The 22,824-nt window shown below is 39.9% G+C and overlaps 1 protein-coding gene across 1 annotated transcript in view; it reads left to right on the top strand.

Annotated features, from left to right (window-relative positions):
* LOC140727640 (NXPE family member 3-like) overlaps positions 1–22,583 on the top strand; it is a 68,766-nt gene extending 46,183 nt beyond the window's left edge. Inside the window, exon 5 of the mRNA XM_073045250.1 lies at positions 22,507–22,583. Within this exon, the coding sequence (XP_072901351.1) occupies positions 22,507–22,532 (26 nt within the window). The 3' untranslated portion in view covers positions 22,533–22,583. The remainder of the gene's footprint in view (positions 1–22,506) is intronic.
* The last annotated feature ends 241 nt before the right edge of the window (positions 22,584–22,824 follow it).

A 22,824-nucleotide genomic window follows, 5' to 3' on the forward strand; every position in this document is an offset into this window, starting at 1 on the left:
ATCTCACGACACTCAACCTCCTCCCTGATTCCGGTGCCTGAACGCTTCAACTGATCCCCAGTGCCAAGCTGCGACTTCCTGTCCCAGCTGGCCTTGCATTTCAAGCTCCGGCCATCTCTGTATGTTACAGACTGAGCCAAGACTGCCCTTGTGTTTCTCTCATGATTAGGTGAGCTCTGACCTGCACTGCTGTGAATTGGGACAATAAAATCCCCGTTCGCAATGAATGTGAAGATTTCACAACCTGAGATGCGCTGGATTTTCAACCATCCATGAGGTACTGGTTGGATGCTTCGCATGCACCAATGCTCACGCTCAGTTCTGTGGAATTTCAGAACCTCATGGCAGAGTGCGGCTGGAATGCAGAAGCGATGCTGGTGCACTACCATCACGGCCTCTCAGAGCACTTGAAAGAAAATCTTTCTACCCAGGAAATGCCCACTAACATCAAACGCCTCATCACTCTGCCTCTTCTAATTGACAAGTGTCTTATGAAGTAACTCTGCAGATAATCAGCTAGAATCTCAGTTCCATTCCCAAAACCATTTCAGGCTGCAGGACCTTCTTTACCAATGCCTCCAGAAACCAGGTAGTTAGGGAGAGCTCCCTTAAACCTTACTCCCCCCCCCCCCACCCACCCAACCACCAAGAGCGTGAGCATCGGCAGAGAAACAAATTGAGCACTTACTGCGGTACTGCCAATCACCCATGCATCAAATGCCTCCTGCATCTAGGAAGGTTGAACCACCAGGAAGAGACAAGAGACATTCTAAACGTTAAGCTCCCTCCAGTCCTTTGTTCCTGCACTATAGTACGAGCTCCTGCAGACATTGGAGAGCATCCTGAGTCCACCCAATACCTCCTGATTGACTGACCCAACACTCCTCTTATCTTGTGTTACCCCTGGCTCTCCACTCATGACCCTCACTTCATCTAGTCATCAGGTTTACTGCTGGGCCGGAGACCTACCTGCCTGCCACCTTAGTTGACCTTTCCCTACAAATCCTTGGCAACTTCAGACAAGTTTTCCAGGATAACCTCCAGCAGACTTTTGGAGAAAATAGAGATAGTCACCATAATTATCAGACTTGCCTTCAATGCTATTCTTGAAAGCCCTCACAAATAGATGATAAATGAATGCAATATGTTGTATCATAAAACTTGTTATTTCCTTTTGGGTTCTTATGACCTCCAGTGTGGGAGTTAGATCTTTATCATCTCAAACACAAGTTTCTTCACACTGTAAATCAATGCCCTCAAAGCACCTCGTGTTATTGGACATGGCATAGGTTCAGAGCATCTCCTTGCTGCAGGCTGAGTGTGAACACACTGAACTACCCTTTGGGACTCAAACTCATGACTCATAGACATTTGTTCTTCAGATGTATCTGCATTAGTATCAAGTAAGTTGGACTTTTTCTGCTCCATGTCAATATAGGGACTCTCAACATAGAGCTGTTCTGTTGGAGAATGTTTAGCACTTGAAGTCCTTAGCACTTTGGCCATCTTGGCTGCTATTTCTTCCTGCAATTTAAGCTGCTCCATATTTCTTTAAAGCTGTTCCACCTGTTGTTCCAGAGAGTGCTTATCTCTCAATATTTGCTGTCTTGTGTATCACTCAGCTAAATCAGCCTCTATTTGAATGTGCACAAATGTGGTGTCAGATGCATGGTAATATACTGCACACACTTTAGGTGTGCTGAATTCAATCTTATACATGGTCACAGCCTGTCCTGAGGCTTTGTAAATATTCTCATTTCCTCCAACAAATTGACCTTCAACATCGCAAGTTTGTTTAATTTCTCTTAGTCTTGGCTTAAAGGACACTGCTTCCAGCTGGACTCATGTTGTTTTCCAAGTGTGCAAACCAGACAAAAAACAACATCAAATTCAATTCAGCTTTTCAACAATGGAAGCAATTCAATTCTTCATCTCTTCAATTGAACCAAGTGATCGAACTCTTCATACAAACACCACTACACAGCTTACAACTTTATTTAGTCCAACTGGACAGGCAACACTGGCCATTTGAAACAGTGTTTCAAATCCAAACACACAGCATATATCAACAAAAGTTCATTACTTGCCATAAGCTGTTCCAGGCTGCAGTGATCCTAACTTCTTGGATACATCTGAATGCTGATGCTTATTTGGTATAACTGTTGAAAATTATTTTTCTGTTAGAAATGTATCAGAAAACCTAAACCAAAACTAAAACAAAAATAATTACTACTACTTCTGACCACTATGGATTTGTTATACTTGCATGACCTGCTCCCAGTTACAATAGTGAAATCCTTCATTCAATCCTTAATTCGCAATTAGCAAACATAATTTTAAAAAGATGAGACTTAAGCATACCCGAGTGTAAGTTAAGCATAGTTAAGCATTATTCAGAATTATCACAATGACATCGGGTGATCAGCAAAATATATAGATCCACCAGTCCCAAGCTACAAACTGCCGCAAAACAAGCAAGGATACCGAACTTATTCACCCCACTCACATGACCAGTTAATATAATAAACATAGTAAATGTGCAACACAGAATTCAATGCAGATAGGGGATTGATACATGGCTCCTACAATGGGCACATCTTTGCCTTCAGCCGCAAAGTGCCTGACCCACTTGAGTGGTCAGTCATTATTTTGATAAAGCCTCCAGTGATGTCACCTTTGAGGCATTCATTGGTAAATGCCGGACAAAATACACCCTGTAACACAGCCAGAGACCTTTAGAAAGTGTTTGACCAGTAAGTCTTGAAAATATCTAGTCAGGAAAGGGTGGAGAGCATAAACATGGATTGCACATGGAAGTGGCTGGTAGCCTCACTCAGAAGTGTTTATTAGTGTAATCTACCTAGGTCAAATTAACATTCTGCACCTAAAGTGTACCACAACCACAGTCCTTAGATCATGGGTGATACAGTTTCCATTGCCACTAGGCAATTAAACTTTTATGATTTTAAATAGGGTGTACTGGAATTCTGAAATTCTTGAAAAGGTGCAGGGTAATAAGTTTTGTATGCTCTGACTGTAAGGGCCAGTGTTTAATATCTCAGCTCAGAACAATCATGCATGAGCTTACTTCCTTCCCTAACTTCTACAGTCACTCAGATTTTTTGAACCTTATGAGGAACATGCACACACCAAATGTGACAGAGCAAAATACAAATAATCATTGTCTGAATGGATTGTACTGGTTTAAGATGGCAGAACTCTAGAGCAGGCAATGTTATTTCAGATTGTTTCTTGTAAGCTGTTTAGACTTATTTACAATCAGGCTAAAAGACAAATCAAGACTTGCAAAATGCTAGAAGAACTCAGCAGGTCAGGCAGCATCTATGGAAGTAAATAAGCAGTCGACATTTCGAGCAGAGATCCTTTAGACTTTCTCGTGTTAAGACTAAAGTTAAATTCAGAGCAAAAGCTGGCTACTCGCCCTTTGAGCCTGCTGTATATTTGAAAAAGATCACCAAAAGCCGTTGATGAGAAAATCAAGATTTGAATAGCTCAGACTCAGCAGAAAGCAGCTGATTGGGCAATCGATGTCAGGCGACCAAGCAGTTTGAAAAGCTCAAACAAATATCTAGAGGGTTACCTCAAGTGGAGCGGCCTGTGGAAAGCAGCCAGTGAGTGAGTGGGTCAGTGAAGAAGTGGAGATTTAAGGCTTTGACTCGAGAGATTCTGGCAGTTTTGGCAGTTGGACTGTGTAATCAAGTTAATCAAGATTTGAATAGCTCAGCAGAAAGCCGATGATTAGACAATCAAGATTTAAATAGCTCAGACTCAGCAGAAAGCAGCTGATTGGGCAATTTAGGTCAGGTGACCAAGCAGTTTGAAAAGCTCAAATAAATAAATAGAGGTTTACCTGAAGCGGAGCGGCCTGTGGCAAGTGGCCAATGAGTGAGTGGGCCAGTGAAGGAGTGGAGATTTGAGGCTTTGATGAGAAGAGGCAGAGGACGAGTTTGTTCCCAGTTAGTCTTTGCAATGCCCCCTGAGACGGTGAAAAACGTAAATTCTTCTTCTTTATGTGCCAACCACTGTTTAATTTAATTTAAAATTGTTCACTGTTATTACTTAACAAAGGAGAGATTATCTAAAATATTTCTTAGTATAGACTACTGTGATAGATGTAAAACTGAAGTAACTACTTTGTCACATATGTTCTGGTCATGTTCTTAATTAAAAATTGTTTTGAAAATCTTTATTTTCTACAATTTCTAAAGCTCTGAAAATTAATTTGAAACTTAATAGATTGACTGTTCTATTTGGAATAATTTTGCATCATATTCAGATCAACATGTAATTGCATTTGTTACATTATTGGCAAGAAGGGCTATTTTATTAAAATGGAAAGATATCTCTTCCCCTACATTAATTGAATGGTTTTCTCAAGTAATGTTATGTTTCAGTTTGGAAAAAAATAGAAGTAGAACTTTCGATCCCCAATTCAATTTTGAGAGAAGGTGGGGTTCTTTTGCCAAATATTACCATTTAATTTGAATTATTCTATATGGTTTTCTTCCAATTTTATTTTTTTATAAATATGAATTGGCGGTTGATGACTCTTTTTCTTTATATATTTAGATGTTGGTTAAACGTATTGCTCTGGGGGGGTTGATTCCTAACAGTTCTTTTTCCCCTTTTTTTTTGTAGTCAGTGTTTTTTTCCCCAGTTAGACAGGGTTCTTTTTCTTCTTTCTTTTTCCTATATATAAAACAGTTTTTTCTATTTTTATATATTATGATCAGCTTTCTTTCCTTCAGTTTTATTAATTGTATATATATTAATCTGTTGAAGTTTTGTATCATTTTATAGCTGCAGAAGATTATGTACCAATAAAAAGATTCTAAAAATGAAAAAGAAAATTAACCTTGAATAAATCTTTATGCTTCTTAGTAATTTTAACACCCAAATAAATAAAATTGTCTGTGACTAATTTAAATGATAAATGTTTATAAACTGGAAGTTGCATGTTTAATGGGAGTAGTTCACTCTTATTAAGATTCAGTTTGTAGCTGGAAAAGCTACTAACCTGAGCAAGGAGAGATAAAACTGCAGGAATGGATTTATCAGGAATGAATTTATCAGGATCGGAAATATATAGCAACAGATCATCTGCATATGGTGATAACCTGTATGCCCTATTCCCACAAGTAATGCCAAAAATGTTGGGTGAATCACGAATTGCAATAGCTAAAGGTTCCAAAGCAATATCAAATAATAAAGGGCTAAGAGGACAGCCTTGCCTAGTACCACGAAACAACTGAAAAAAGGAGATCTTTGATTATTGGTAAATACCGAAGCCAAAGGGGTATAGTATATCAATTTAATCCAAGATATAAATTTCAGACTAAAATTAAAATTCTCAAGTGTACTAAGTAAATATGGCCATTCAACTCTATCAAATGCTTTCTCTGGAATTCTAGGTGAAGGAGTGTAAACTATATTAATTAATTTCCTAATATTAAAAGATGAATAATGATTTTAATAAATCTGGCCTGGTCAACAGAGATAATTTGAGTTATTTTGTTCTCCAATCTAGTTGCCAAAATTTTTGAAAAAATCTTAGAGTCCACATTCAGCAAGGATATGGGCCTATATGATGCACATTCAATCGGGTTTTTATCTATTTTAAGATTTAGGGAAATAGAGGCTTCGTAAAAAGATTGTGGTAGTTTACCTATGGTTAATGCCTCCTTAGAAATTTTACATAAGCAAGGAAAGAGTATAGTAGAAAAGGATTTTAAAAATTCTACTGTGTAACCGTCCAGACCAGGTGCTTTACCTGAATTCATTGAAAAAATAGCCTCTTTTATTTCTTCTTCCATAATAGAAGCATCTAATTTTAAACATTCATTGGATGATAATTTTGGAATATTCAGTTTCCTTAAAAATTTGTGCATTATAGTAGGGTCATCAGGGGATTCTGATTGATATAAAGAATTGTAAAATTCTTGAAAAGATTTGTTTATCTCATCATGATCAACTGTCAGGGTACCATCTCATTTATGAATCTTTATAATCTGGCATTTGGCTGAAGCAATTTTCAATTGATTAGCCAGTAATTTACCAAATTTATCATCATGAATATAAAACTGGGTCCTAGTTTTACTTAATTGATTTTCAATCAAAGAGGTTAATAATAGACTATGCTCCATTTGAAGTTCAATTCTCTTTTTATAAAGCTCCTTACTAGGAGCCATACAATATTTCTTCTCAATTTCTTTAATTTTGTCAACCAGCATAAGTATTTCACTATTGATTCCTTTTTACAGTCCAGCAGAATATGAAATAATTTGTCCACGAATATATGCTTTAAAGTGTCCCATAATATTCCTTTGGAAATTTCTTCTGAAATGTTTGTTGAAAAGAAAAAATCAATCTGTTGTCTAATAAAATTGACAAAGTCTGAGTCCTGAAGTAGAATAGAATTGAACCGCCATTGTCTAGCACTAGAAAATGTATCCATTATCTTCACAGATAGTCTCAAGGGTGCATGGTCGAAGCAAAATCACAGAAAAAGAAAAAGAGTGTTTACCTAGACATACAAGAAATTCCTACACTACCGATTGAACATTCTTCAATTTTTGTTTTACTTTCATTATTAATGTTCATTTCGTACACACTACTATCCCCATTCAGGAAGGCCTTAAAGTTCTTACTTCTTTCTGGACAACAGACCTAACCAGTTTACTACAGCACAAATCCCCTGCATCAGACAGAACTAGTTCTCACCCTCAACAATGTCCCTTTTGGATTCTTGCCACTTTCTTCAAACCAGTGGTTTCCCCATGGCCTCCTGAATGGTCCCCAGCTATGCTTGCCTACTTATCAGCTACATGGACCGGCCCATGTTCCAAGCTTAGACTAGTAATGCTCCCCAGCTCTCTACACTACATTGACAACAGCATTGGTGCTGCTTCCTGCACCCATGTTGAGCTCAACAATTTCATCAACTTTGCCTGTAACTTACACCCTTCTCTCATAGTTACTCGGTCTTTCACTGACACCTCACTCTATCTCTATCTCTGGAGACATACTATCGATTGGCATTCTCACAGTTACCTTAAATAAACCTCTTCCCACCCTGTCATATGCAAAAGTTTGATACCACTTTTGGACTATTGTTCAGCATTCAACACCATAATTCCCTGCAGCCTCGACAAGAAGCTCATAGACCTTGGCCTTCACCCTACCATGCGTAGCTGGATCCTTGACTTCCTGTCAGATCGCCTGCAGGTGGTAAGAGTGGGCTCCCTCAACTCTGCCCCTCTGACCTTCAACATAGGCGCCCCTAAGTGCTGTGTCTTAAGCCCCCTCCTTTACTCTCTGTATACCCATTACTGTGTTGCCACCAGCAGCTTTAATCTGCTAATTAAATTTGCTGATGACACTACATTGATTGGCCGAATCACAAATAATAATGAGGCAGCCTACAGAGAAAAAGTCATCACCCTGACACAGTGGTGTCAGAAAACCAACCTCTCCCTCAATGTCATTAAAAAAAGGAGCTGGTTGTGGACTACAGGAGGAATGGAAACAAGCTCACCCCTATTAACATCAATGGATCTGGGGTTGAGAGGGTTAACAGCTTTAAGTTCCTTGCATAAACATTACTGAGGATCTTATGTGGTCTGTACATACTGGCTGTGTGGTGAAAAAGGCACAACACTGCCTCTTTTGCCTAAGTTGGTTGAAGACTTTTGGTATGACTCCCCAAATCCTAAGCACTTTCTACAGGGGCACAGTTGAGAGCATCTTGACTGGCTGCATCACCGTCTGGTATGGGAACTGTACTTCCATCAATTGCAGGACTCTGCAGAGAGTGGTGCGGACAGCCCAGCACATCTGTAGATAGATAGATAGATACTTTATTCATCCCCATGGGGAAATTCAACTTTTTTTCCAATGTCCCATACACTTGTTGTAGCAAAACTAATTACATACAATACTTAACTCAGTAAACATATGATATGCATCTAAATCACTATCTCAAAAAGCATTAATAATAGCTTTTAAAAAGTTCTTAAGTCCTGGCGGTTGAATTGTAAAGCCTAATGGCATTGGGGAGTATTGACCTCTTCATCCTGTCTGAGGAGCATTGCATCGATAGTAACCTGTCGCTGAAGCTGCTTCTCTGTCTCTGGATGGTGCTATGTAGAGGATGTTCAGAGTTTTCCATAATTGACCGTAGCCTACTCAGCGCCCTTCGCTCAGCTACCGATGTTAAACTCTCCAGTACTTTGCCCACGACAGAGCCCACCTTCCTTACCAGCTTATTAAGACGTGAGGCGTCCCTCTTCTTAATGCTTCCTCCCCAACACGCCACCACAAAGAAGAGGGCGCTCTCCACAACTGACCTATAGAACATCTTCAGCATCTCACTACAGACATTGAATGACGCCAACCTTCTAAGGACTGTAGATGTGAACTTCCCACTATTCAGAACAGCTACAAAGACAGGTGTGTAAAAATGGCCTGAAGGATTGTTAGGGACCCAAGTCACCCCAACCACAACTGTTCCAGTTGCTACCATCCAGGAAACGGTACTGCAGCATAAAAGCCAGGACCAACAGGCACATTTAAATGGAGACATAACATAAAGATTTTTACTCCTCATGTATGTGAAGGATGTAAGTAATAAAGTCAATTCAATTCAATTCAGTCACTTTGTCTCCACAATATCTGTTCTCAGGATTAGGCTTTCCATTCTAACACTTCTTCGCTGTCATTTTAAAAAAAAAAACACGTGTTTTCTCTTCCATCACCCTCAATGCTGCCCTCCTCATGCACCTCCTCTTTTTCCTGCATATCTGCCCTTGCCTCTTCCCACCTCATCATAACAGGCTTCCAACACTAATTTCCCCTTGTCCTTGCCTAACATGCCATGAGACTCTGTATCCAGCACATCATTGTCCACAGCTTCCACCATTTCCAATGGGTTCCTTGGACTAGACACATTGTCGACTCCAACACCCTCCCCCCACTGATTTCCCTAGGGAATGCACTCACTACGTGACTCCCTTATCCACTCATTCCACCCCCCCCCCCCCCACTGATCTCCCTCCTGCAACACCTGCCCTTGTACCTCCTCTCTCACCACCATTCAGGGCACCAAGTAGTCCTTCTAGCTGAAGTGACATGTCAGCAGCAAGTCTGTTGGGTTTATCTACTGCATCCACTGCTCCTGGCATGGACTCCTCTGCATCGTGCGATAAGATGTCGAGCAACTTTGCTCCATCTGCCACAAAAGGCAGGATTTCTACTTCCCATTCCCATTTCGACATGTTGGTCCATGGCCTCCTATATGGTCATGATCAGACCACTCTCAGGTTGGAGGAGGAAGACTTCATCTTCCATCTGGGTATCCCCCAACCTGATGTCACGAACATCGATATCTCTAATTTCCTGTAACCACATCTCTCCGTCTCCCTGTTTTCTATTTTTCCATTTCCTGTTCAGGCTGCTCACTGACCTCTTCTCCTCCTCAGCAGCTCATCACCTCCCTCTGGTGCCCCTCCTTCTTCCCTTTCTCCTGTGGTCCACTGTCCTCTCCTATCAGGCTCTTTCTTCTCCAGCCCTTAACCTCTTCCAACTATCAACTCCCAATTTCTTATTTAATCCCATCTCCCCATCCACCCATCTCCCTCTTGCTAACAGTACACATTCCCTGACGGTTTAGATGTCAGTCATCAGGATTTCAGAACTGTTCGGCTGTGGATTTTCAGGGTCTTACTGCATATCTTGTTGCCAATTCCAAATATCCCCAACACGTTCCCTGTCGTACTCTTGTGTCTTCTGTAAACTTGGAAACCTTTCACTCTGCCTCTTCTTCAGATCATTAATTGAGGGTCAAGAACGGATCCTTGTAGCTTCCCACTGGTTATCGCATTCAGCCTGACAGAAAGAGGAAAAATTAATTCGAACTCCATGTGATACTGGTCATCATTCATGTTCAACTGCTCCCCAAATCTGCTTGTTTCTTAGGCACTACCCATTTATGAGGCACCTTATCAAAAGCCTTTGATAAAAAAAATTACAAATAAAATCTATCTAGAGATTTTCCTCTATTGACTTTGCTTGATGCATCCTGTAAGAAGTTAACAATATTGTTTAACTTTATGGACGTATGATTTAACTACATTCACCTAATTTGGCTACATTAAAGTTCTCTAAATGACTTGTTATTTATTTTTTTGATTATGGACTCATTCCAGCAACAGATGTTAAGGAGACAAGCTTAAAGTTTCCAAGCTTTGTGTCCATCCCTTTTTGAGCAAAGGCGTAACATACACATAGCTGAAGGCACTGTCACCCTCCAGGAGTTCCGCCAATTCTGCATCCACTTTTTTGAAAACACTGGATGTGGGAGATTGGGTCTTCCCAACATCTCTGTTTCAGTGCCATTGGTATTTAGAATATTTTGTCCCTTAAAACAGGGAATCTTATTACTTGAAATCAGTCTGTTTGTCTTCCTTAGAATGTTTACAGTGTCCTCTATCATGAACACACACTGGATTAAATTATCTGCCAATTTCCTGTTTCCCACGATTAATTCTCCAGTCTCACCTGCCAGAGGTCTCACACTAAATTATCCTCTTCCTTTTTATATATCCACAGAGGTTCCCTCATGTGTGTTGATATTACTTGTCAGTTTATTCTCGCAATCACCTTGCTCCCTGATTAATATTTCCGTATTCTGCTGCTGGTTCTGAAAAAATTTGTAGTACCCTCATTGATTTCTAGCTTTTGCCACTTTGTGTACTTCAGATTTAATTTAAAGTTTTCTTTGACCTTTTCTGTCAACTCTAGATGTTAATCCTACTCATCGATTTCCTTGTTTGCATTTGGATAAATTTCAATTGAGCATTGTAGAACATTTATTTAAATATCTCCCTTTCCTTTGGCTTACTATCTTAGTCCACTTTGGATGACTCTCCCTTCATACATTTGAATTGTCGTTCTTGAAGTTTGAACCAGGTGCTCACCATCAAACTACCTGGAATTGTATGACGCTGTGATCACTTCTCTCCTGAGGTTCTTTAACCACAATATCTCTTATTAATCCTACATCATTGCAATACACAGGACCCCTTATGTTTAAAAACATGAAGTTTCTACTTTCAATCTTCAATATTGTTGAAAAGTCATGTCTGTGTCTAATTCCTAGATCATCATGACATGTCCGAAAATTCCTCGAAGACAAGAAATAACTGATAAACAATTCAAGATTGGGAAAATGAAATGCAATAGTCCCATTTTGTACTCTGGGCTAGGATAAATGCACAAATGATACAATTTAGATACATTTTGTTTTCTTTTACCTTTCACTATTTTTCTTGTGGTCCGTACATGCTCATCCCCATTGGTACAGTACTCACCCGTGCATCAAACAAGTTATATCTGTAAGGCCAGAAAAATCACAGTGCTTTTGGTGGGTCTCATACTTCAGGCTGATCTCCAGCTGAGAGTCCTCCAGGCTGAGACAGCTCCTCATACCTACTCCTTAAAGAGGACCCTACTCCAGCCCATCAGGATTCTGACTTCATTAACTCTGGAGAACTCTCGTCCAAAGTTTCCTTACCCTGCTCTGCTTCTACCTACTACCAAGATCCTTAAACCTGACTGTCCGGTGGGCCAATTTCTGTACCTGCTTCTGCCCACTGAACTTGTGTCCTCATCCCTCAATTCCATTCTATGCCCTTTTGTTATGTCCTTTCCCACCCACATCCACAACATTTCTCATACTCTCGATCTCCTCAGTATCTTTCAATTCCCTTGCCCTGACCTCAATTTCACCTTGAATGCCCAGTCCCTATCCCCCACATCAAGAAGGGCTCAAAGCTCTATGCTTTTTCTCAACAAAAGAACCAACCAATTCCCCTCCACCACCACCCTCCTCCGTCTGGCAGAACAGGTCCTCAACAATATTTCCCTCAGCCCCTTCCACTTTCTCCAGATTTGAGGGGTAGCCATGGGCCCAAGCTATGCCTGCCTCTTCATTGGCTACGTAAAACAGTCCAAGTTCCAAGCCTTCCTCAGTAATACTCCCAACAATTCCTCCACTACAAAGGTGACTGCATTGGTGTTGCTTCATGCTTCCAAGCTGAGCTTGTCAATTTCATCAACTTTGCCTCTAACTTCCACCCTGCCCTTAAATTCACATGTCCATTTCTGACACCTCCCTCCCCTTTCTCAATCTCTCTATCTCCATCTCCAGAGACAAACTGTCAAATGTCATCTTTATAAATCTATCTATTCCCACAGTTATCTTCACTATACCTCTTCCCACCCTATCTCCTGTAAAAATGCTATTCCCTTTTCTCAGTTCCTTCGCCTCTGTTGTATTGGTTCCCAGGACATGTCTTTCCATTCCAGGATATCAGAGGTGTTCTCCTTCTTCAAAGAATTGGGTTTCCCTTCCTCCACTATTGACGCTGCCCTCACGTCCATCTCCATTTCTGGCGGAATATAAGGTGTTGCTCTTGTGTCATGATGAGGCCAGCCTCAGGGTGGAGAAGCAAAACCTTGTATTCTGTCTAGGTAGCCTCCAGGCTGATACTGATTTCACCTTTTGATTAAAGAAAAATTCTCTCCCCTCCCCACTTCTTGTATCCCCCACTCCCCCCTCTTACTTCTTCTTACCTGTCTATCACTTTCCCCGGATCCCCTCCTCTTTCCCTTTCTGTCATGGTCCACTGTCCTCTCCTATCAGATTGCTTCTTCTCCAGCCCTTTCCCATCCACCTGGCTTCACCTGTCACCTTCTAGTTATTCCTCCTTCCCCTTCCCCCACCTTTTTATTCTGGCATCTTTCCTCTTCCTTTTCAGTTCTGAAGAAGGGTCTCGGCCCGAAACGTTGACTGTACTCTTTTCTATACATGCTGTCTGGCCTGCTGAGTTCCTCCAGCATCTATCTGGTGTGTGGCTTTGGAGTTCCACCTTCTGCGGACTTTCTCAACTTTATCATTATTAGTTGACCATTTTCAGCAGTGTCTTGTTCTCAGTGCACCTGTGCCTGTTTTGCTTCTCAATTTACCATACTGTGCAATGTTTTAGGCAACCTGGATTTTTTTAACACAGTTTCAGATGGTATGGCCTCCACAGAGCACTGATCTCCACATCATTGGATTACCTGCAGAGACAGAAGCAAGCGAGACAGCCAGAGTCTGTAGAAGAACTGTGGCGAGTTCTCCTCGATACCTGGAACAACCTACCAGCTGATTTTCTTAAAAACTGCATGATAGTATCCCTAAAAGAAGTGATGCAGTTTTAAAGGCAAAGGGTGGTCACACCAAATATTGATTTGATTTAGATTTTTACAGTTTACTGCTTTTTATAATGAAGCAGCCTGCAGAGAAGAAGTCATCACACTGACAGAGTGGTATCAAGAAAACAATCTCTCCTTCATGTTGCGAAAACAAAGGAGCTGGTTGTGCACTACAGGTGGACCGGAGACAGGCTAACCCCTATTAACATGAATGGATCTGGGATTGAGAGGGTGAACAGCTTTACGTTCCTCGGTATAGACATCACTGAGGATCTCACAAGGATCTCACTTGATCGCAGCTGCACTTTTTTCATCTCAGACGGCTGAAGAAGTTCGGTATGGGCCCCTAAATCCTAAGCACTTTCTATAGGGGCACAATTGAGAGCATTCTGATTGGCTGCATCACTGACTGGTATGGGAACTGTACCTCCCTCAATCGCAGGACTCTGCAGAGAGTGGTGTGGACAGCATAGCACATCTGTAGATGTGAACTTCCCACTATTCAGGACATTTACAAAGACAGGTGTGTAAAAAGGGCCTGAAGGATCATTAGGGGCCAGAGTCACCCCACGCACAAACTGTTCCAGCTGCTACCTTCTGGGAAACGGTACTGCAGCATAAAAGCCAGGACCAACAGGCTCCAGGACAGCTTCTTCCACCAGGCCATCAGACTGATTAATTCATGCTGATATAATTGTATTTCTATGTTATATTGACTGTCATGTTGTACATATGATTCATTATAAATTGCACATTTAGACAAAGATGTAACATAAAGATTTTTACTCCTTTTGTATATGAAGGGTGTAAATAATAAAATCAACTCAATTCACGTACTTGGATGATATACTCCTCTTCTCCAAGTCTTACTATGAACACGTCTGAAATGTTTGAAAGGTCTTTCGTTGTTTATTCCAGAACCAACTCTGTTGTTAGAATGGAGAAGAGTAAATTCCACGATTACAGTTTCCTTCCTGTAAGAGGAATTTGTACATGGACCCTAGCAAGACCCAGACCTGCAGGGATTTGCCACAACTCCCCAAGATGAAGCTGCTTCGGCATTTTCTGGGATTTGCTAATTTTTACTGGAGATTCATCTGCAACTTCAGTGACATTGTAGCTCCACTTACTGCTCTGATTAAGAGAAACCCTGGCCCATTTTGCTCCAGAAGCCAAAGCAGTTTCTTAGGAATTGAAGCCTTGCTTCACAACAGTTCCCCTCCTTGTCCTCACTGATCCAGAAATGTTGTTTATCATTGAAGTAGCAGCCTCAGAGAATGGGGTTGTGGCAGTTTTCCCAGAACCACCGCTGTCTAACCAGGAACTCCTTCCCCGTGCTTTCTTCTCTTGGCAGTGCTCTCCTACAGAGAGGAATTATAACAGAGGGAATAGAGAGAGCTGATGGTGGTGAAATTATCCCAGGAGGAGTGAAGCTATTGGCTGGAGATGGCCAAACATCCATTTGTGGTCTGAACTGACCGCAAGAACCTGGCGTATATTCAAGAGATAAAGTGATTACTCTTGCACCAGGCTTGCTGGTGTTTCCAGAAAAAGCAAAGAGGACCTGAAAAGAGATTTTAGAGAGCTAGGTAGAAAGCTGAGAAGAACCTCCAGGGCAGTACTTTCTGGATTGCTGCCTGTGCCACACACCAGTGAGGATAGAAACAGGATGATTTGTTTCATTCAAAACAGAGATGCGAAGAAATTTCTTTGGCCAGAGGGTGATGAATTTGTGGAATTTGTTGCCACGTGCGGCTGCGGAGGCCAGGTTGTTGGGTGTATTTAAGGCAGAGATTGAGAGGTTCTCAATTGGACATAGCATCAAAGATTACGGGGAGAGGCTGGGAAATGGCACTGAGGAGGAGAGAAAAAGGATTAGCTATGATTAAATTCAATAATTAATTTAAGGTCATACATAGGGCCCATATGTCCAAGGATAAATTAGCTCATTTTTATTCTTATATAAACCCTATTTGTGATAGATGTCAATTGGAAATCGCGTCTTTAACTCATATGTTTTGGTCATGTCCGCTTTTGAAAAAATATTGGAAAGATATTTTTGATATTATCTCTGTGGTATTGAACATCGATTTACGACCCCATCCTATTACCGCAATTTTTGGTTTACCGATGATGGACTCACTTCATTTATCTCCTTCCGCCTGTCGAATGATTGCATTTCTCACTTTGATGGCTAGAAGATCTATTTTGTTGAATTGGAAGGAAATTAACCCCCCCCCCCCCACTGTATTTCATTGGCTTTCTCAAACTATGTTATGTTTAAATTTAGAAAAAATTAGAAGTGGTGTATTCAATACTTCTATTAAATTTGAAAAGATATGGAGATCATTTATTCAATATTTTCATATGATGTAATATGACCCTGTTCCAAGCTTATTGGATTTTTCAGCTTTAATCTTATTTATGTTGAGAGGATCGGAGTTGACGACATTGATGTTTATGTATTCTTGTGAGATATTATAAACAGCCCTTTTTTTCCCTCTTTTTTTTAGTTTTTCTTTTTTTTTCTTTTTTTGCTTCTTTTTTTTCTTCCTTAGATATTAGATTAGTAGGTTAGTCAATTTTGCAAATATATATTTTTTTTCTTTTTTATATTATATATTATGAAATATCTAGATTTACCTGGTTCATACATATACTGTATGGTTCATCTTTTGGGAAAACTTATTTATACTGTAATCATTGCTTATGTATTCTTTCATGTGTAATGGGAATTTGTATGTTTGTAATCCCTTAATTAATATATCAATTGTATTTTGTTCATAATATTATTAATACTAATAAAAAGATTGAAAAAGAAAAAGCTATGATTAAATGGTGGAGCAGACTCAATGGTCCAAATGGCCTAATTCTGCTCCTATGTCTTATGGTCTTAAAGATCAGTTATGCAACTGTCTATGTTCTCCTCTGCACTTGGGTCCACCTGGTCTATGTCTCTCCTGGTAGTTCATTGGTTAAAGGTACAGAAGCATTCCATAGCTTCCCCAGCCTGATGATAGATCAGCCTATTGTGCGGCTTGTGGGCTCCCATTATGTTGACAAGCTACTATGATGCCACTAGCAGGACCACGTGGTCTACTGACTTTCTCACCTGTGGTGTTTCTAGTCTCACTGAAGCTGAAGTGGATCCTGGTTTGTTAAAGGTTACTTTCATTGTAGTGTTCTTGCAACAGTTGATCAAAATGTGAATGTAGAGTGACAGTCCCCAGATGCGGTTCTGAGCTCAGTGTTTGAACAAGTTGAGGGTACTCAGCAGCAAATGGAAACAGGAATTCTCAGTGTTCCGTACCATGTAACTGAGATGAGTAGTGTCCACCTACACTTCTTCATAGGCTTCATCCCAAATATGGTGCACCCCCTTTCCCACACCATACTGGGGTGCAGACTTGTGTTAGACACCTGGCTGAAATTGGTAAAATTAATTAATTAGATCATCTGAGCCTCCTGAAAAACAGTCATAGTTCTCAATCCATACAGGCGTTTGAGAAGACGAATGCTCACCTCATCCCTGCTAGGAATCCTTGGGCCCCATCTCGGCCTTTTCTTTTCTCTAAGCAAGGATCATCCACCTGAAGTCTTCCAGTCATTTTCTGGCCAAATGCCACGTTGTTTTAATGGTTGGGTAGCTATATCCTACTAACCTTAGGAATATCTTGTTTGGCCACTGTCATGCTATCGTCACTGATCTTTTGAAATTAGCAGTATGTCCCTGCTGCCACTGCTAGTTGGCCAAATGCTTACACAGCTGCAGAGAGATAATATCAAACCAGTTCCTGGGATATATCCAAGATAGACAAACAGTGAGATTTGTTTACAAGATGATGGCAAGGGCCTTTATGATGCAAATGAGATACAAAGCTTAGAATAGAATACTGCAAATACTTCTGGTTGTGACAACAAAGGATATGGAGACTTGGAAAGGGTGGAGAAGAATTTCACCACAATGTTATCTGGACAAACTTGAAATGTTCACTCTGAAACGTCAGAGTTTGGAGCGTGATGTGACAGAGGTTTAATAAAACCATAACAAGCATAGATAGGGTAGATACATGGACCTTTAACTGCAAAATGGAAATATCAAGTTGTAAGCTTTAACGTAAGGGGTAAGAAAGTTGAAAGCAGATTTGAGGTTTTTTATAAACAGAGTGGTAATTGCCTGGAACGTGCTTCCAGAGGATGTAGTGGAAGCAGATACAATAGCAATGCTTAAGAGGCATTTAGACAGATACAGGAGTAAGACAGAGATCAGAAGGATAGAGTACAAGAAAAGAGGATAAATTAACTGGCCCCATGGTCAGTGCAGACCTGTGAAGTCTAAGGGCCTGTTCCTGTGCTATGACAGAAGCCTTGATCAGATCAGATTTGCTTCACACAACGTAAAGAAAAAGCCATTCAGCTCAACCAATGATTCGTACAAAATTCGTAAAAACTAGGCTTGTTGGTGTTTCCAGAAAAAGCAAAGAGGACCTGAAAAGAGATTTTAGAGAGCTAGGTAGAAAGCTGAGAAGCAGAACCTCCAGGGTAGTAATTTCTGGATTGCTGCCTGTGCCACACACCAGTGAGGGTAGAAACAGGATGATTTGACAGATAAATGTGTGGCTGAGGAGCTGGAGCGGGGGGCAGGGCTTCAGGTTCTTGGACATTCTGATTACTCCTGGGGGAGGTATGACCTGTTCAAAAGTGACAGGTTGCACCTGAACCTGAGGGGGACCAATATTCTCGCAGGCAGGTTTGTTGGGGGAGGATTTAAACTAATTTGGTAGGAGGGTCAGAACCGGAGTGAAGGGACTCAGGATAGGACGGATGGTGAAAAAGTAAAGATAGCATGCAGTCAGGCTATCAGGAAGGGCAGGCAGGTGAAGAGATATTGTCGCAGTGAACAGGGTGAATATCAGTACATTAGGAGCGCAAAATCAAGGGGTTCCGGTGACGTCATCGTCATGAATTTCAGCTTAAGTCACCAGCTCCTCCAGAAAAATGCATATTATGCCCCATTATCCCATCAAATATAATATTTTTCAAAAATATTTGAACTGAAAAGTGGGGCAAGAATGGGGAAAAAGAATGGAAATAAAAAAACGGCCCGCGGCCGAGTGGAGTGCAGTGAACTGCTCTCCTACCCAACCGCGTGCTAGCGAGACTTACGCTGGGCCTCGCTCAGGCAAAGTGGCGAATTTCTTCAAAATCCTGAAAGAAATAATGGAGGTCCAGAAAGATATAAAACATCAGCTCCATGATATTAAGTCAGAGCTTGCCAGCATCAATCAAAAAATAGCGGTGGCAGAGACTCGAATTGAGAAGGTGGAAGATCGCGTTCAAAACATGGAACAGATACTGAGTAATACAATAAAAATATTACATCACCAAGAAGGTAAACTGCTGGACCTGGAGGGAAGATCACTGCAGAAAAATATCAGAATCTACAACGTTCCTGAAGGAGCGGAGAGCTCGTCTATGACGGAGTTTGTCAGAAAGATACTGCGGGATGCGTTGGATCTTCCCTCGGCTATGAAGCTGGAAGTCGAAAGAGCCCACCGCATGTTAGTCCCAAAACCCACCCAGGATAGAAAGCCACGCTCAGTGATAATTAAACTCCTTCGGTACAGCACCAAGGCGGAGATTCTACAAAGGGTCTGGGGTAAGAAGAGAGTGCTTTTCGATGATAAATTAATATATTTTGACCAAGATTACCCTTCCCCCCACGGTCCTGCAGAAACCCAAAGAATACTCTGAGGTAAAGCAAGTACTAAAGCAAAAAAAGATTAGATTTCAACCTCTGTACCCTGCTAAACTTCAAGTGTTTTATGACAATGGGACGTGGTTGTACCAGACAGTGGAAGAGGTGACTACAGACAAGAAGGCCAGAGGGTTGCCCGTCAGCGTGACCAAAACAAAAGAAAGCCTGGCTGAGGAATTGTCCTGCTCCGCTTGGGAAATAGTGCGAGAATCAAGAAGGCAGGAGACGGGAGGAGGCCGAAAGAAATATATCAGGAAGAGACCGGGAGTTTCCCAAAGACAGTGTTCACCGTCTTCAGAAGAGCCATAAGGTTTGGCAAACTTTAAAAATGTTGAGAAGCTAAACAGAAGCTAAAGTACACGGAGATATACCAATCTCGAGAAATACTTTTTATAATGTGGATTTTATATTACTTAGTTGTTATTCTTTATTCGCTCACTTACTCCTTTTTCCCCACCAAAATGAGAATATATGTATGTGTATGTAATATGTGTGTGTGTGTGTATGTATATACATATATATTCAAGAAATTCAAGAAACTTTTGAAGTGTTTTACAAAACTCTGAATTCTAAGGTTCCGGGTGAAGCATAACCCAAATTGACACCTTCCTGAATTCTCTAGAGTTACCCACTTTAAGCAAAGAACAAAATAGAATGATGACTGCTGACATAACTGAAATTGAGCTAAAAGCTGCAATTAGTATGCTTAAATTAAGCAAATCACCAGGATCAAATGTGTATATTGCAGACTGGTACAAAGAATTTAAAAATTAGTTAATTCCTGTTTTACTCCCCACACTGAACTGGGCTCTAAAAAAGGCACAAATGCCAACCAGCTGGAAGGAAGCGATAATCTCAGCTATAATGAAAGAAGGCAAGGATAAAATGGAATGTGGGTCAGTTAGACCAATATCCGTTCTTAATGTAGATTTAGAAATGTAGATTATTTACCTCCATCATGGCCAAACAATTAGAAGAATTTCTACCCATACTGATACATAACAATCAGACAGGTTTTATACAACAATGCCAAACACAAGACAATATATGAAGGCCACGTCACATTAAGGATTATATACAAAAAAATAAAATCAAAGCAATAGTGATAAGAGTGGACACAGAAAAGGCATTTGATGTGGTTAATTGGAATTTTCTTTACAGAATTTTACATAGATTTGGTTTCCATGACACAATTATTAAAACTATACAGACACTATATGACAACCCTACTGCTAGGATTAAAATCAATGGATATTTATCAAATAGTCTTAACCTAGAAAGGGGCATGAGACAGGGCTGTGCATGGTCACTGCTACTGTTCGCATTATATCTGGAACCATTAGCTCAATACATCAGACAAAATGAAGATATCAGCCGAATTACTATTGAAGGGGCAGAGCATAAATTGGCTTGTTACGCAGATGACATTTTGATCTATCTAGGGCAATCAACTTACTCTTCATATAATTATAACCCACCAAGAGAAATTGAAAGTAGATATCCCTGGGCATGGCAAACAGAGTCTTTCAAATATTTGGGCATCATTATGCCAAAAACTTTGGCAATATTATCAGAATGCATTTATCAGCCTATATATAAAAAAAATTAAGGAAGATATAACAAGATGGAACCTAATTCCCTTTTTTAGTCTCAGTTCAAGGATTGAATCTATTAAAATGAATATACTGCCCAGACTATTATATCTCTTTCAGATCATACCAATAGAGATTAATCAAAATCAATTCAATGAATGGAGCAAAATGTTATCAATGTATATATATAGGTATAGGACTTATAAATCACAAGGCTACCCAGTGCTATGTCACTCTCATCATTATCAGATTTTTATCAACAGCATGCTGATTAGTGCTGTTGTTGAAACTGCAACTTGACATTTTATCTTTATGTCTTCACTGTGCAGTCCATATATTTTTGTCAGCCCAAAATATTCTTCCTATTTTGTTTAATTTTCTGCAAGTTTTGCCTTTAAACCTGCATCTGTTTGTTGTAAGCTAACACAATTGTTCAACCAGGCAGATTTCTGTTTAGATGTTGCAATTTTGCTCACACTCAATTCCATTCCTGTTTGCAACTCAGTTGTGTCTCTCACTGCTATTTCTATTGATACATTGATTCCAACTGCTCTTTTAAATGCGAGTTGTTCTTCAGTTAGAAGCATTTAAGAATGCTTTCTTGTAAGACTACACAAAATATACAATATCTTTGTGTATCATTAAGCCCATCACTGAACTGACAATGCTCTGACAATCTCTTCAATTCAGCCTAGTAAGTTGAAATATACTCCCCTTCCTTTTGATTCCTCTTACGAAACCTGAAGCATTCTACAATCAACAATGGTTTTGTTCCCGCATGATATTAGCAAAGCATATTTCAGCTAGTTTTGTTGGAGCAGTTAAACTTCAAAGCAAACTGTATATTTTTCCACCTATTGTATGCAGCAAAACTGGCATTTGCTTCTCATCGGCTATTTCATTTACTTCAAAAATATTACTCAGCTTGTTCAGTATACATTATCCAGTTATCTGTTGTGCAATCAAACACATCTTTCTTTATGATGCAGCCAGCCACTTCTGCTTTATTTATTTATTATTTTTATTATCATCCAGTACTCACGGTTTATGAACCCATGAATTTTGTCCATTTTATGCCTATTTTTTAACTCAACCATCTCTCTCCCCATCCAAAGACACATATGCATACTATTTTAAACTCTAACATCACTCCCTCTCCTTCTCCTTCTGAAAAATGAAACATAGGTAGTAACCTTGGGCTCATTTTAAAACTACCTTGTTGCCGTCATTATGTTTTGTAATTCCAAAAACTAATCAAAAGAAAAACACAGGAGTCTAGGGATAACATGTCTACTTTGTTTTAATTATTTTAGTGGGTGTGCACATACAACAGGGTGGCGTAATTACGTATGCCATTCACACTCCTCTTACAGATAACCAATAATGTATAACATATAAAATTATGTATAACAACAAAGAATGCTTAATCAAACAATATATTTACAATATTACTTAAATGTTACTGATATATTAAATACACAACATATCCTGCCTGTTATTTCCTCAATGATTTCCAACAGATTTGTCAGGCAAGATTTCCCATTAAGGAAAATTTGCTGACTTTGGCCTATTTTATTATGTGCCTGCAAATATGAAGAGAGAGAGAGAGAGAGTGCAGGATTAGACCATGTGAGATATTGAAGGGCACAAGGAATAAACAGAGTATGGGATTCAACAAGCAAATGTTGCAAATGTTGGAAATCCAAAATAAAAACAGAAATGCTTGGATTCATTTGAGGAAAGACAAGAGAATTCATGGATGACAAAATTGTTTGAATGTTTGTTTTTAACGGTGCTGCCAATTAAAATGAAAATTTGCATATTAATTACCATTATAGCGTTGTCAGACTGGGTTTCAATGTTTGTTCTGTGCTATTGCAGATTTAAGCTCCAGAAGTGATTACTAACACAAGCCCACTCTGAGCTCCAAACATGGAAGATCAACACTCAAAAAAGTCCACCCTCTTTTGTTCACCTTTCCGTTGGGGTTTTGTCGTGTTGTTACTCATTGGATTGATGGCGATGGTTCTAAATTTTCAATGGATGAAGGTGTATAGAATAAATGCAACAATATGTTCATGATGTAGATAGATGAAACAAGAATTTGATGTGTTGAGTATAACAATGCAATGTTTATGTATGGTGACTTCTTGCTGCAATCTGAATATTTGACTTTGTTTTAAACCTTTTCATTGGAAT

This window comes from Hemitrygon akajei, chromosome 5 (genome assembly GCF_048418815.1).
Source record: "Hemitrygon akajei chromosome 5, sHemAka1.3, whole genome shotgun sequence".
NCBI classification, from domain to species: Eukaryota; Metazoa; Chordata; class Chondrichthyes; order Myliobatiformes; family Dasyatidae; genus Hemitrygon; species Hemitrygon akajei.